Consider the following 13,379-nt stretch of genomic DNA (forward strand, 5'->3'; position numbering starts at 1 on the left):
TGCACGGGTCATGCAGATTAATTCCAATCAAGTTGCCAAGGGAGGGAATGAGCACTGGGACCGGTAAATGAAGGGCCGAGTGTTAACCCACATTGACTCTACCGAGATGAGGTGGGATGGCAAATAGTCAATGTAAAGATTTCCTTTGATATATTGTCAGTGCAGCATTGAAATGACATTATAGTGTTTGAATAAGCTCTAGCTGAATACTTGGGGGGTGGGGTGGTGTACTACTAGTAATGACCCAGTTCAGCACCTGTGTGCTGCTCAGAGCCAGAAGGCAAAGCCAGCAGGACTGAACAGTGGGTCTGGTTGTGCTGCCAGGAGTTTCACATGTCTGAAGAAATTCATCCCTGTAAATTGTGGAGAATTCTGGCAAAGCTGCAACAGATTGAAGTAATCAGTTCCAGGGACTAAGCTATGGACATAGCAAGGAATAGATTAATTTTCTTAAATGAACAGCATGTCTGCTCAGTTTCATGGGTAAGGATATTCCTAAAATACGAAACAAAAAGTCTAAAGCAGGGTATTATTCTCTAGCTAATGAAAAAAGATTATTCTTGTTCTTCATTCATGGAGGATCTCACACTAAACCCTGTGATTATGCAAAGCTTTAAACACTCCATGGTGTGAATTATCTATTTGATAACTGTGTGAAGCCACTTCCCACCTTCAGTCGGCGCAAACCATTAACAAATCCTAAAGGCATTAATCTTTAATAACCAATGAATGAATTTCTTCACACACCTACAGCCTCGGATACTCACCGCCTTTGTTCTTGAAGTACTCCGTGTCTTTCCACATGAGAGGGATCCGAAGATCTGTAATGACAACAGGCAGGGGATTAAACCACAAAAATGTTAATCACACTAACTATCTGACTGATACGTGTGTGTATCTATGTGTGTGTGTGTTCATGTTGGTTTCAGACTCTGACTGTCCAAAGCTAATTACTGACTGTTAGTGTGTGTGAGTTGCTCTCCAGCTGCTCGCAGTCTTACATACCATTATTTTTTACCTTCTCATCGCGTGCCAAAAAAAACCGCTTGGAATAAAAAACCCTTCACCCCGTTGTTTTGCACCCTGGTGTAAATGATCTCCATGCAAAGCAAGCATGTGTGATACAAGCAGATTACTATTATCATTCATCTTTACTGCCCTCTCTCATATAGCAACTGGCATCGCATTCAGCAGTCAATAAAGAGAAAGTGACACATCCTCTAATAGAGAAAGGAAACTGGAGCAAGAGGGACTAATGGGACCACAACGATTCCACATCTCGACCAATACATGACAAATTATTTGCAATTTCCTACAAAAAATGTTCCCTATAATGTATTCCACACACACATAAACCCCTCTTCCACACTTCCAAACATTTATTTGAACTTACCTGATATGGCCACTTTTCCTTTGCACGGGAGTCTGTCATCCATCGGCCCTGCATCCGATGACCTCCGCGGGACTTTCTGCATGACCTGCGCCTCCTTCATCCTCTGCAGTTCTGACATGTAGGCCATGATTCGAGTGCTGCAGGTCTGAAGGCTCTTCGCCGCCTCCAGTGTCTGATCTTTCTGGGAGCAGGCCGCCAGCAGCTTGCAGGCCCCGTCGCGCATCCGGATCTCATGGTCGATCTTCTTCTGGATGTCGCTGTCCTGTGAGAAGAGGAGGGAGAAAGAAAGTGTGTAAGGGACATGAATATTATTATTACATTATTAGATAATGGATAAGGGGGAATTCAGAAATCTAAATTTGAAACATTACTTCTTTTACAGATAGCGATGCAAAGAAGGACTGACTCGAATTAAAGTAAAAGACAAGACAATGCTTAGGGAGGCTGAACTTCTTCAGTATATTACATGTGTCTTATGGAGTGATTTGAGGTGTGTCTAAATGCGGTAAGGAGTCTGGGTTCAGTGTAGTGTGTGTGTGTGTGTGTGTGTATGTGTGTGTGTGTGTGTGTGTGTGTGTGTTAGTGGCAGCATAGACAATATTCAAACACTCAACCTTTTGCCCTCTTGCAGCCAAGCCCACCCCCTGCTGAGCAGACATGCAGATACTGAATGATTTAGTGCAAACGTATTCCCTTCACAGACACAGAGTGAGAAGCAATTGTCAAGAGTATAAGGCTATCAAACAGTTGACCTCTGCAGCTCAGACACACACATGCAGACAAACACACTTAGCGCCTTCTTGCCACTTTCTTTGAGCCGTTCTCTCTCGAAGGAAAAATGAAATATCATTAAGTGTAATATGACCTGGCTGATCTGGGGAAAGAAAAACATCCTGCTAGTGATTAAAAAAAAATTATCTTTACACTTCTGCAGGGGAACACACAGACACACAGACACACACACACACACACACACACACACACACACACACACACACACACACACACACACACACACACACACACACACACACACACACACACACACACACACACACACACACACACACACAGATAAACTCACAGTCAGTAAAGGTTTCTCAATCCTAGCACTGTCTCTGCTGATGCTGTCCAAATTTTAAACAAACTTCTAAGCCCCTGTTCACTGTGTAAGCAGAATGAAAACACCATATGCATGAACTTCAAACATTAGAAAGGGAGAGAGAGAGAAAGCGCTAACATGTGAGGTGAGAGGGTTGAGAGAGCACAAATGGATGAAAGAATCAAACAAAGAGCAGCACAAGCAAAGCCGGCTTGACCTTGACTGTCGGTGCCGGGGCTTCATTTTTTTTGAGCTAAAAAAACCTTTGAATCATGCATTTGCACATAAATTACGTCAAACCACAGAATCTCGATGAGTAAGGTAGTCTTTAAAGAAATGGTGAAACAAATTCTTGGTGTTCAGAATGAATGAATGAACAAACAGGGACTGCAGGAGTGTGTGTGAAGTGTGAATGTGTGCTAAATACATTAACAAGCTCGCTCTCTCTTCACAAATAATCTCTAATGCCCCCTTTGCCCTTCTTCCCTGCCTGATGAATGCACCTTACCCTCCTCTACATTTGTATTTCTCATTTATCTCCTCCCCCCCCCCCCCCCCCTGCCTGATTCTTATGAATTTTTTATTCTTCGTGATTTAAGCTTTTATACTTTGCCTGCTCATTTTCTTCCGCCGTCTCTCACACACCATCCGTTCCACTTCACTGTCCTCAATCGGCTTCTCTTCTTTCTCCTCCACACCCTCTTTGTCTTCTTTCTACCTGTCTCTGTGTTAGCATGCATCCTAGTCCCACTGATTCTCCATTGGCCATACACTTCAAAATGAAGTTTCTGATTAACCCATGCATGGAAAAACCAATTTGCCTCGTGAGAAACAATACTAATTTGCTCTGCATGGTGGTGAAAGATACACTCACAGCTGAGAATAACACGTTGAAAATCAGAGGCTTGGTTTCCCACTCCAACCAATAAAACGTGAAATACTGTCAGTAATAGTCTGACATGGATTACAGTCTGACTTTCTACAATAACATGTTACATTTAATGGGATAAAGGTGATTGTCTGAGGATATCTCCCCAGAAACACTGCAGAAGGGAAGAATCGTCAAGATAAAATAACAGCATGACTGAGTGTATTTATACTGATGGAGATAATGATCAGTCTGGAGTCATTTTAAAGCAACACTGTGGAGGATTTTGCTTCACACATAAGCCTGTTATTAAATAAGCACTGACCGAGTGAAAAGGGAGAGAAAGGAGAAATAATGACAGCAACAGACTACTGGACGTCTGCCAGGAGCAGGTTAGGGATTTTAAAGGTCAATACTGAGTGTCTGAGTATTTACGTAGTTCTAACTAACCATGGAAGAAAAGGAGATGAGGAAAATAAACATCAAAGCCTTCCTCCTTTTCTTTAATGCAGTAAATACTTTAGGAGAATCAGTTCACAGTCTGCATGCTTCCTAATCACAGATTTGACAATAAGTAGCCCGTGGTTAGAAACTCCTGCGCTTAGACATTTAACAATGAAAATATAAAGTCCCCTGCTTTGAGTGCAACATCTTTTATACTACACACGTCCTACCTCCAGGGTGGGTAGACAAGATACAGTAAATAAACAATTACTTTTTATGTTTTTTTATGCCTTTATTTTAGAGACAGGACAGTGGATAGAGTCAGAGAGAGAGAGTGGGGAAAGACATGCCAGAAAGGAGCAAGAGGTCGGATTTGAAACCTGGCCACCAGCTTGGAGGACGATAGCCTCCGTACATGGGGCGTGTGCACTATCAAATAGGCTACATGCATCCCTAAGAGGTGTTTTCTAAAAATCATCCTGCTGTTTTTAACTGCCAATTTATCACTTATTGAGAATTTAAGCTGTAATAAATGTTGACAAAAATTCTGTTTCTGGAGTGTGCTGTACGTCACCTTGCCTTGAGTTTACAATCATGATACATTATAATAGATATTTAGTCATTCTGGTCGTGATGGTCTCTTTTGCTTTTGAAGGTCATAAAGAGGCATCAGTATATGTATTAACTTTATTTGTTTCATAAAAAAAGTCATTACAGAGAAGTAATGTAAAAACAACACTTTGACTGGTTAAATTAGTTCAGTTCATCTTTGTTTTTGGAGCCATTTATTGTCTTGTTGTTAGCGATTTGTCGATCAGAACAAGTCTCATAGTTTTAAGTGATAAACTTGAACAAAGAAAGGGAAATAAGAATCATGACGTGATGAGAAAGAGAGAAACAGGAGTCGGCCTAGGCTGTGTCCTTACGTCTGTGCCGAAAGCGGCTCCACAAACCACGCTTCATGCACCACTGAGCCGGAGGCAGGCCAGCCAACTTTGAAGAAATGCACATACACACATATATACAGCACACACATACAGCACACACACATACACCGAGTGAAGGAGCTGTCACCACAGTCCAGTTCTGTGCAGTGGGTCTTAGATTGACCTGCCAGGAGGAGGTCCTGTATTTTTAGCAGCTAAATTAACAGGCTTCTCCTTTTGGGGATCTCAGAATAGAAGCCGAGCGGCCTCGGTCCAAATCTAATCCACAAGTCTGTGTGGATGTCACGGCTAACAACAGCAAAACAAGCTGACACAAACACTCACAGTCAGGGAAAGTCAGACAGGCTTACGTACATGCAACAACAACTGTCATTACAGCGTAACACACACACACACACACACACACACACACACACACACACACACACACACACACACACACACACACACACACACACACACACACACACACACACACACACACACACACACACACACACACACACACACACACACAGTCACAGTGAGTCCCTCTCAGTGTGTGTTCACAGTGGCAGGTGTTAGACCAGTGGGCATTGCCAGAGAGGCCGCCTCCCTGAGCTAGTGGCAGTGCAGCCAGACAGAGGGTGAAGGAAGGGTGGATTGAAGACAGGGTGCAGTGCATGTTGAGTATCAAGCAGAGACAGAGAAGGGAGGTGGTGCTTACAGAGACAAGAGGGAACAAGAGGAGAGGGGTACCAAGAGAAGAGAGGAGGAGATTCACTTTGACAGGGCGAAAGGTCTCAATAGAGTGCAAGAGGCAGCTAGAGGAAAATAATCGAGCAGTGAGTGGGAGAAGAGAAAGAGAAAGCACTGGATGTCAAGAGAGGAGCATGTTATATGAAGGGAAAAGGAGGGGGGAGGACAAGGCAGAGGGAGGTAGATGAAGGAGCTGGACTTGCGAGAGACGATAAGGATGATAGGAAGGACGCAGAAATAAGTGGCAGAAAAGAGGTGGCAATCAGAAAATGAAGAGCCAGAGATTTGGCAAGAGCATGAGAGGTGGTAGGTTGTGAACAAATTGGCTGTCAAGGTAATAAAGCATAGAGCTGCGTAAGTGGAAATAATTGCTAGAAATGGTGTGTCCGAGAAAGAAAGAAGAGAGGACATATTAAATGTATCTGAAATTTGACAACCGCACTAATGGCTAAAGACAAAAAATGTCATATTAACTTAATAAACCTTGAAAAAGACTTCTGAGTTAAGATCAACTGTCTTGCTTAAACATGACAGTTACCACGCACCCACACTTAAGACATGTGTCAGATAGTTTGAGATAGTGTCATTGAGCAAGACAAAAAATCTGTGTGCATGTAAAGCGGCCTGCCTTTGCATAAACACAACTTTTAAATCAACGTTAAGACTAAAAACTAAGATTCCTGCAATAAATCTACATCTACTATTTTCTATTAAAAAAATAAAATGGACATTTTCTTTTCCTCAAACATAAAGCACACTTCGAAAGCCTCACAAACGTGACCTTTCAGCAGGTCATTTGATGCCACATTAGATCCCAGATGGTCAGTTCCTCTGTCACCTCTCTATCCCCGTCTGGCTGTGTGTGTGTGTCTGTGTGTGTGTGTGTTGATCCTCACTTTTGTGTCTGAGGGTGTGATCTCAGAGACACTAACACACACAGCTACACAAACATACACATGCCGGTCGGGGATTTGACGCCGCCGCAGATGGTGTGTAATGGTTTGTTTACGATGTGTTGTTCTGCACGAGTGGGCTTTCCTGTTCAGATCGCTGACCCCTTGACCTGTGACCATCATCCCTGAGCAGACCAGACGGCTGCAGTTACGGCGCGGAGTAAGTCCATGGAGTGAGGTTTAACACACAGACAGGTTTAAACACACTGAGTGAGAACATTTTTGTATACACATTACAAGAGACTATTACTGACTTCTTCTTCTTTACACCACCTTCTTCTTTATTTAAAACTATTATCTCAATAACTTTTAACATGAGATTTAGTTCAGATATTCATGTTCCCCTCAGGATTATTGGTCTTGTTTTCATGCCCACTGACTTTTTACCAATTATTACCAATGAACTTTCTTTCAGCCTCAGCTGTACTTTCAGTGCTAATTACTGTAACAACATGCTAACTTGCTAATCTCAGAGAAAAATAAACCACTTAAACATCAGTGCATCATTGTGAGGATCTTAGCATGCTAACGTTAGCATTTACAAGAACCACAGCCATGTTAAAGCACAGCCTTACACACTAAAGAGCTGCAAGCACGGCTGAACCTATTTGTTATCCTAGCTCATTTGACAAGTCATAAGTGTTTATGTAGCACTAACAGACACAAGCTGTGTGCTGTGCATCTAAAGAAACGTGCATATAGACAGTAGATGTTTTGCATCAATATTATTACCAGTGGAGAAGTTGTCTTCAGCTCATTTTCCCTCTATAATGAGATCAGAATTGCTCTAGTTAAGGGCTGGTTTCTCTAACCACTATACAACTGTTACACTTTTTCCTTTTATCTGTCGCTTAATTTTTTTTTTTGTGATCAGATAAGAGGACCCAGCTGACTGAGCCGATACAAAAGCTTTTTGGACAGATAGGGTATGAAAAAAAGAGAAAGAAGCGAGAGGACAACTGTGGAAAAAAACAGCAGCAGGGATAAAACACGTTCAGACAAAAAAGACAAAAGTCTTTTCCACTCATTCACTCAGAAAAATAGCAGACAAATAAACAATCTCACACTGTCCCAATGACTTGTACAATCTGTCAATCTTCACAGCCACAGATAGGATCATTAACACACACTCCATCTCTATTTCTCACACAAGCAAACATATCCAACAATTGCAAATTCCTGACCACTCCCATACGTTGGGACTTTACTGACCAAACTTCTGGCTTTCAATTAGCTCGCCACAACTATGTGCCGCGCCTTCCTCTCCACCCTCTTCCGCTACTTTCTCTCATACTCTCCCCCCCCCCTTCCTCCCCCTACACAAAGAGCCTGACTGCAGTGAAGGGTGGACAGATCAGCTGAGAGTGCAAGAAAGAGTAAAAGATAAATGAAGAGAAGAAGAAAAATCGATGGCAAATGAGCTGAAAGAGGGTTAGAGTGTGTGAGAGATTGAAATGTGAGAATGAAGATGCCATATCATATGAAGAATGATGGAGAAAGACAAATGGATTTAATATGGGTGAATAGACGAAATGGAGAGGGCAATAGTCACATTAAGAGACTGACAGTAACACAAGCCACTATTAAACTCATTCCTAAACTCAGTCTATGATGTCTCAGGTTGTAAGTATGAATGTAGATACTCTCAAATCTGGATTGACATCAGGATGTATTTCAATATGTAAAAACATATTTGATAACCCATTACACATTTACAGTAGTAAAGCTAGCATTCAACCACTTTCAGCAAACATTACATTAGCTAGGAAGTAATGTTAGCAAGGACGTCAATTCCCAGCTAACGTATGTGAGCTAAGAAGTTCACCTAAGCACTTTATGTTTAATCTACTGTCTCATATTACAAAAGGGAATTATGAGTTTGTGTCTTTCCTATTGTATGATATAATAAGACCAAACAGTAGGCTAATAGAGCTTCCAGTCATGTCCTAGCTAACGAATGTAAATATTATGTAGTAAGTGGCATACTGATTGAGTTAGCCTTTTGCTGACCATGTCGAGAACATGTTTCACTTAAAATATTTGCTAATGTTGACTAGTTTTTTTTTCTGTTCATTGTTTTGTCAATTACTAATCAAATAAGAAGCAGTGATGATAATTATTTGTCAAACATCCTTAATTTATACAATTTCCAACCTTTAAAACAGCAGTGTAACATAAGAACAGCACTTGGGCTGTCAGAGAAAATGCAGCTGTGTGAATAGGGTAACTAGCCACAGAAACATCCAGCAGCACATATTTAGAAAAAAATAATATATAAAATGATTTACAGAACACATAGCCTTGAGTGGGATCAGAGGAAAACAGAAAACAGACAACAACCCCAAACCAAACCACTCAAAACAATGATCCATTTGACGACACAACGCTGCTACAGTGTCTCAGACTCCAGCTGCTCTTGGGAAACAGTGAAGGGAACTGGTTTGGTACTGGTCATGGAAGACAGAGAGGAGGGGGGTAGAACAGTGACTGGGTGGACTGTTTGCACACGCCTTTTACGATAGCAAAGACGGCTACAGAGCAGTCCAAGTCGGTTTTCTGCCAGTATACTCACTCCAGGGCCCTCTCATATGGCGAAAAGCGCCTGTGTACCCACGTCTAGGTGCCAACACACTGATGTCATTATTGAGGTGATTTCTGTGTAGTTCAACAACCAGCTCGCCCTTGTAGCTGGAACACTGCGAACTCTCCCCCCGTCTTTCTTGACAAGCTTATGCATTCAATTATCGCTGACAATAGAGACTGTTTAAGCTCGGCTTGCATGGATAACTGTGTGTGTAACTGAGGGCCTGTCCACACTTGTGCTTGTGTGTGCGAGCATGTGTCCAAATGACTTTGCAGCCAGCTGGTTTCATACAAAGGAAGTGTGTTTCAATGCAGCTGGTTCCCAGAACACAGGGGGCAGAGTCAGAGCAGAAAATGCGATATACAGGAAAAAACATGCATGTGTGAATGTGCCCTAAATCATGTTTTATGTACATGCAAAAGGGGACGGACTTAGTGTACGCCAACAAGTGTACGCAAGTGAATCAGTGCACAGTTGTTTTTTGGCCGCTGGCCCCGATGAGAGCCACAGTAGAGTGAATTTTGAACTATAAAACAAATTGTTAAGAGCTACAAGAGAGCACAGGGAGCCTAGAGTCTGCCAAGCAGTGATCACTCCTGCAATTTATAGACACTAAAGCTTGATGGCTCTCACACGGCTGTGCACACTCAGCCCAATACACTAGGTCTGCATTATTATATAGTAGCACAGTGGGGGCTGGGAGGAGTAGCAAGCAGGCAAATTAAAGTGCAGAATCATCTGAAAGCAATGTATAGGTGATAATTAGGTTACAGGAAGTGTGTGTGTTACTATCTCTACTGTTAGACTGTGTGTGGTCTCCCAGCTTATAACTATCCGGCCAGAGGAGTATAGATATGAAACCCTGTGAACAGGTTCCAGAGCAGACTCATAAATAACTGCGAGCTGGAAAAATAGGTATACACTCAACCTGCAGGGTAGTTTATTATGAGTTGCAACTTCACAAAAACACTCATAACAGCATCAGCAGGACCCCCCTCCTGTTTCTATTCCAACTCACCTCTGAGAGGACCAATAAGAAATTGGGTTGCGTTCACAACACAAAATAATGCCTTATTCGGATATAATAAGCTGGATTGTAAAAGTGAAATGAAAAATAAAAGACCATAAAAGGCTGACACCAGTGTGTTTGAATCACTGCACACAAAAGGTGTTTGCAAGAAATGTGAGCTAGTCATTATGTTCTTGGGCGGTTTTGGTGGTATATTTTAGTTAAGAAAGTAGACAAAGAAGGGACACAAGTTGTCTCAAAGCAGCTTCCTCTTCTCGGCAAACCGTAATGGAGAAAACCCTAATGAGACTAATTGGCAGACTGGACAGTCCGGGGACTTCAAGAGGCATTCAATGATTCCAGAAACATAAACACAGCTATATTGTAACCTCGTCTGTGAACCTTACTGGCACAGTGGATGCTGTGCACTGCAGGCCTGGATGACATTCAACTGCTGACTTTAAAACAAGTTGATACTGTATTATTAACTGATTAGACAGCTTTCCATGTAAGCCACAAGCCCACACAGCGAAAGAAGAGGAGGGTTTAGGGAAAAGACGGGTATGAAGCAGGTCTTTCTAAGCCCCAGATCAAAGCCCGCTGTGATCTCTCTTAATGAGAGCGTTCTGCTAGTGAATCCCGGAGTGGGGGCGATGGACTAAATGGGATTTAATCACATTAAAAGACACATATGAGGCAAATAAGCTCTGATTTGACATCGAATTCCACTGTGAGCTGGAATTTTACGCGTTAGACTTTTTGAAGACTGTTCTGTCTCCAACACATTTAATAATTTAAAAGAGAGTCGTTTGGTGTGAACTGTTGGCTCTGATGCGTATGCTGATCTAAGTGTGAGGGCTGGACAGAGCATTTGGCAGAATGTTGTTCCCAAAAGACAGAGAATTGAAAAATATTTTTTCCGACTCTTCTCAGACCCTTATGTGTGTTTACATGTCATGGTGATCGACAGTGCTCAGTAAGACACGTTTTTTCACACCTCGGGTAATTATGGGGGAGGACAAGAACACGACGACAAACCTTGGCCATTTGTCACGTCTGGCCGACCACTTCTTGGCCTGTGATTGGTCAACAGTGTCGAGTTTTTTTTACACCACTGATCTAGATCAATGGTGTAAAAATGCAGAATCAACGTGAATATCTCCAGGAGAAACATATCTACTTTTCCCTGCCTGTTGGCAATCAGGACAAAATGAGGTGTTTTATTAGCTAAACAAAATCCATCTGAAAACATGTTAAATTTCCCTAATGTACGAGAGAGGTATATAATGGATAAATGTTAGTGGTGAAGGAGATAGTAACAGGCAGATGGCCGATGAGGAACAGTTACAGGGACATAGGGAGGGGCTTATGGAAGAGGTCATCGTGCCACAGTTCCCTGAAGGAGAGTGGCTTCCCTGCTGGGTCCCATACCAGTAAGCTCCTTTTCATCCTCATGGGTGGCAAGTTATCTCACTACCAAAAACGAATGCTAACACTGGATGAGCAACACATTTGTAAAGCTCTTATTAGTACACTTTGCAAAAAAAAAAGTGCATCCATACCCCACTGCCTCGGAAAAATGTCATCCGACTGACAAAATGTCAGAGACACAAATCACACACACACACACACACACACACACACACACAACACACACACACAACACACACACACACACACACACACACACACACACAACACACACACACACACACACACACACACACAAACATCGACACAGTGCTCGGCTCAGTAATCCTGAGCTTTCCTCCTTGTCTGAATCAGGATGAAGAAATCTAGGCTAATTAGTCGAGCCAGCCTAACTAGCATGTCAGTGTGCCAAACTCTCCTCTTTTCTTTATCTTCTTCTTTTACCATTACTCTATGTTTTAGAAATGCATGGAGTGGTGCAGTTAAGTGCAAAGCAGATGAATACAGATGATAATACAGATGAACCTGAAAAGACATTAACGGTCTCAGTCTATCCATTCGTTCATATTGAAAAGCTAAATTGTAACTTGGTTAAAAGAAAAGCACTTTAAAAGGTTGAATCTTGTGTAAAACCAAGACATTTGATTGACAATCTCACCAATCCAACATGTCTGTAGATTGTATTCCACTTGACACTAAACTGGACACAAGGCAGAATAAAGGATTTAAGATGCATTATTTTTGGTCTTGATTTGGCATTTCAGTTTCTAAATTCTAATATTACATGAGAAATCCAGCCTGAATGCCAGACACGTCACACTTTCATTTGAGATGTACCCAGCTTACTTTGATTTAAACTGGATAATATTATTATGTAATTTGCAGGGAAAGCTTGCCATGTCTGGAGTGTTCTGACTGACAGCCATACTAGCAGGATATTTATTTTTAACCATGTAATCACACAGATGGTCCATAACCTAATCTCGTTGCTTATCTTCTTCAAATTCTCCTGCATGGAAACTCCGCCATTTGGTTATGTTCTTCATACAGCTTGAACATTATAGAGGGCTTAAAGTAATCATTGAATGTTGTTCATAGCGTGTCGTTGTCCTTGCCTGTACTGAAATATTGCAATCAATATAAATGTAGCCATGTTCTCTCCCTGTCTCTCTTCTTTTCGTCTTTCTCTTTCACAGCCTCTTTTCCAACCAGAGCTCTGTACTGAAGTCAAAGTGTCTTTTATCACTATCTATTATTCATCACTGCTGTTGCTACTGTTGCCTTATTTAGACTTAAGGCCACATGTGTATATGTAATCACATGTACTGCCCCCACGTGAGATCTGTTTGAGAGGAGTTGAGGTCCATGATGGTGCACAATACAGAGATGGACGATAACAAGGCCTGACTGGCAAGAATGGGGTTTATTATAAGCTGCGTCAAAGCAAAGCAGGATATGACTAAACTGACCCTCTGAGAACTGTGCCCTGAGGGAAAAAGGCCAAGGAAGGGACCAATGGTGGACGGCTGGAGAATGTGTCTGTCTGTGGTTAAACATAGATTCTAGCATTTGTGCGCTGGTGAAGTTATATCACAACTGAAACAGGGGTTGCTCCATTTCTAAAACCAAAATCACATACCCCCTTAAGTCTGGTAAGGGTATCAGTCAGTACACTGGTCTAACCTACCTTTGAAGAATTGGTTTCATATTATTTATCACATAATATCTGACAACATCAGTGTTTGTAGCAGAGAATTTAAAATGTGTCAGTGTTTTAATGAAGTATTTTACACAATATCACAGGAAAATCCCATCAATAAAATGGACAGTGTTTTTTTAATATGCAAGACAACAGACAACACAGGGCAGCACTTGTGTTGACGTAAGGTTGGTAGCATAGGCCTAGAGCA

The 13,379-nt window shown here is 41.9% G+C and overlaps 1 protein-coding gene across 4 annotated transcripts in view; it reads right to left on the minus strand.

Annotated features, from left to right (window-relative positions):
• rtkna (rhotekin a) overlaps window positions 1-13,379 on the minus strand; it is a 57,006-nt gene that overhangs the window by 8,189 nt on the left and 35,438 nt on the right. For all 4 annotated transcript variants that reach the window (XM_061037974.1, XM_061037976.1, XM_061037977.1 and 1 more), the window contains exons 2-3: window positions 1,394-1,655; window positions 768-821 (exon numbers count right to left, since the gene is read on the minus strand). In XM_061037974.1, coding sequence (XP_060893957.1) covers window positions 768-821; window positions 1,394-1,655 — 316 coding nt within the window. The remainder of the gene's footprint in view (window positions 1-767; window positions 822-1,393; window positions 1,656-13,379) is intronic.

The sequence above is a fragment of the Labrus mixtus genome, chromosome 5 (genome assembly GCF_963584025.1).
Source record: "Labrus mixtus chromosome 5, fLabMix1.1, whole genome shotgun sequence".
In the NCBI taxonomy this organism is placed as follows: domain Eukaryota; kingdom Metazoa; phylum Chordata; class Actinopteri; order Labriformes; family Labridae; genus Labrus; species Labrus mixtus.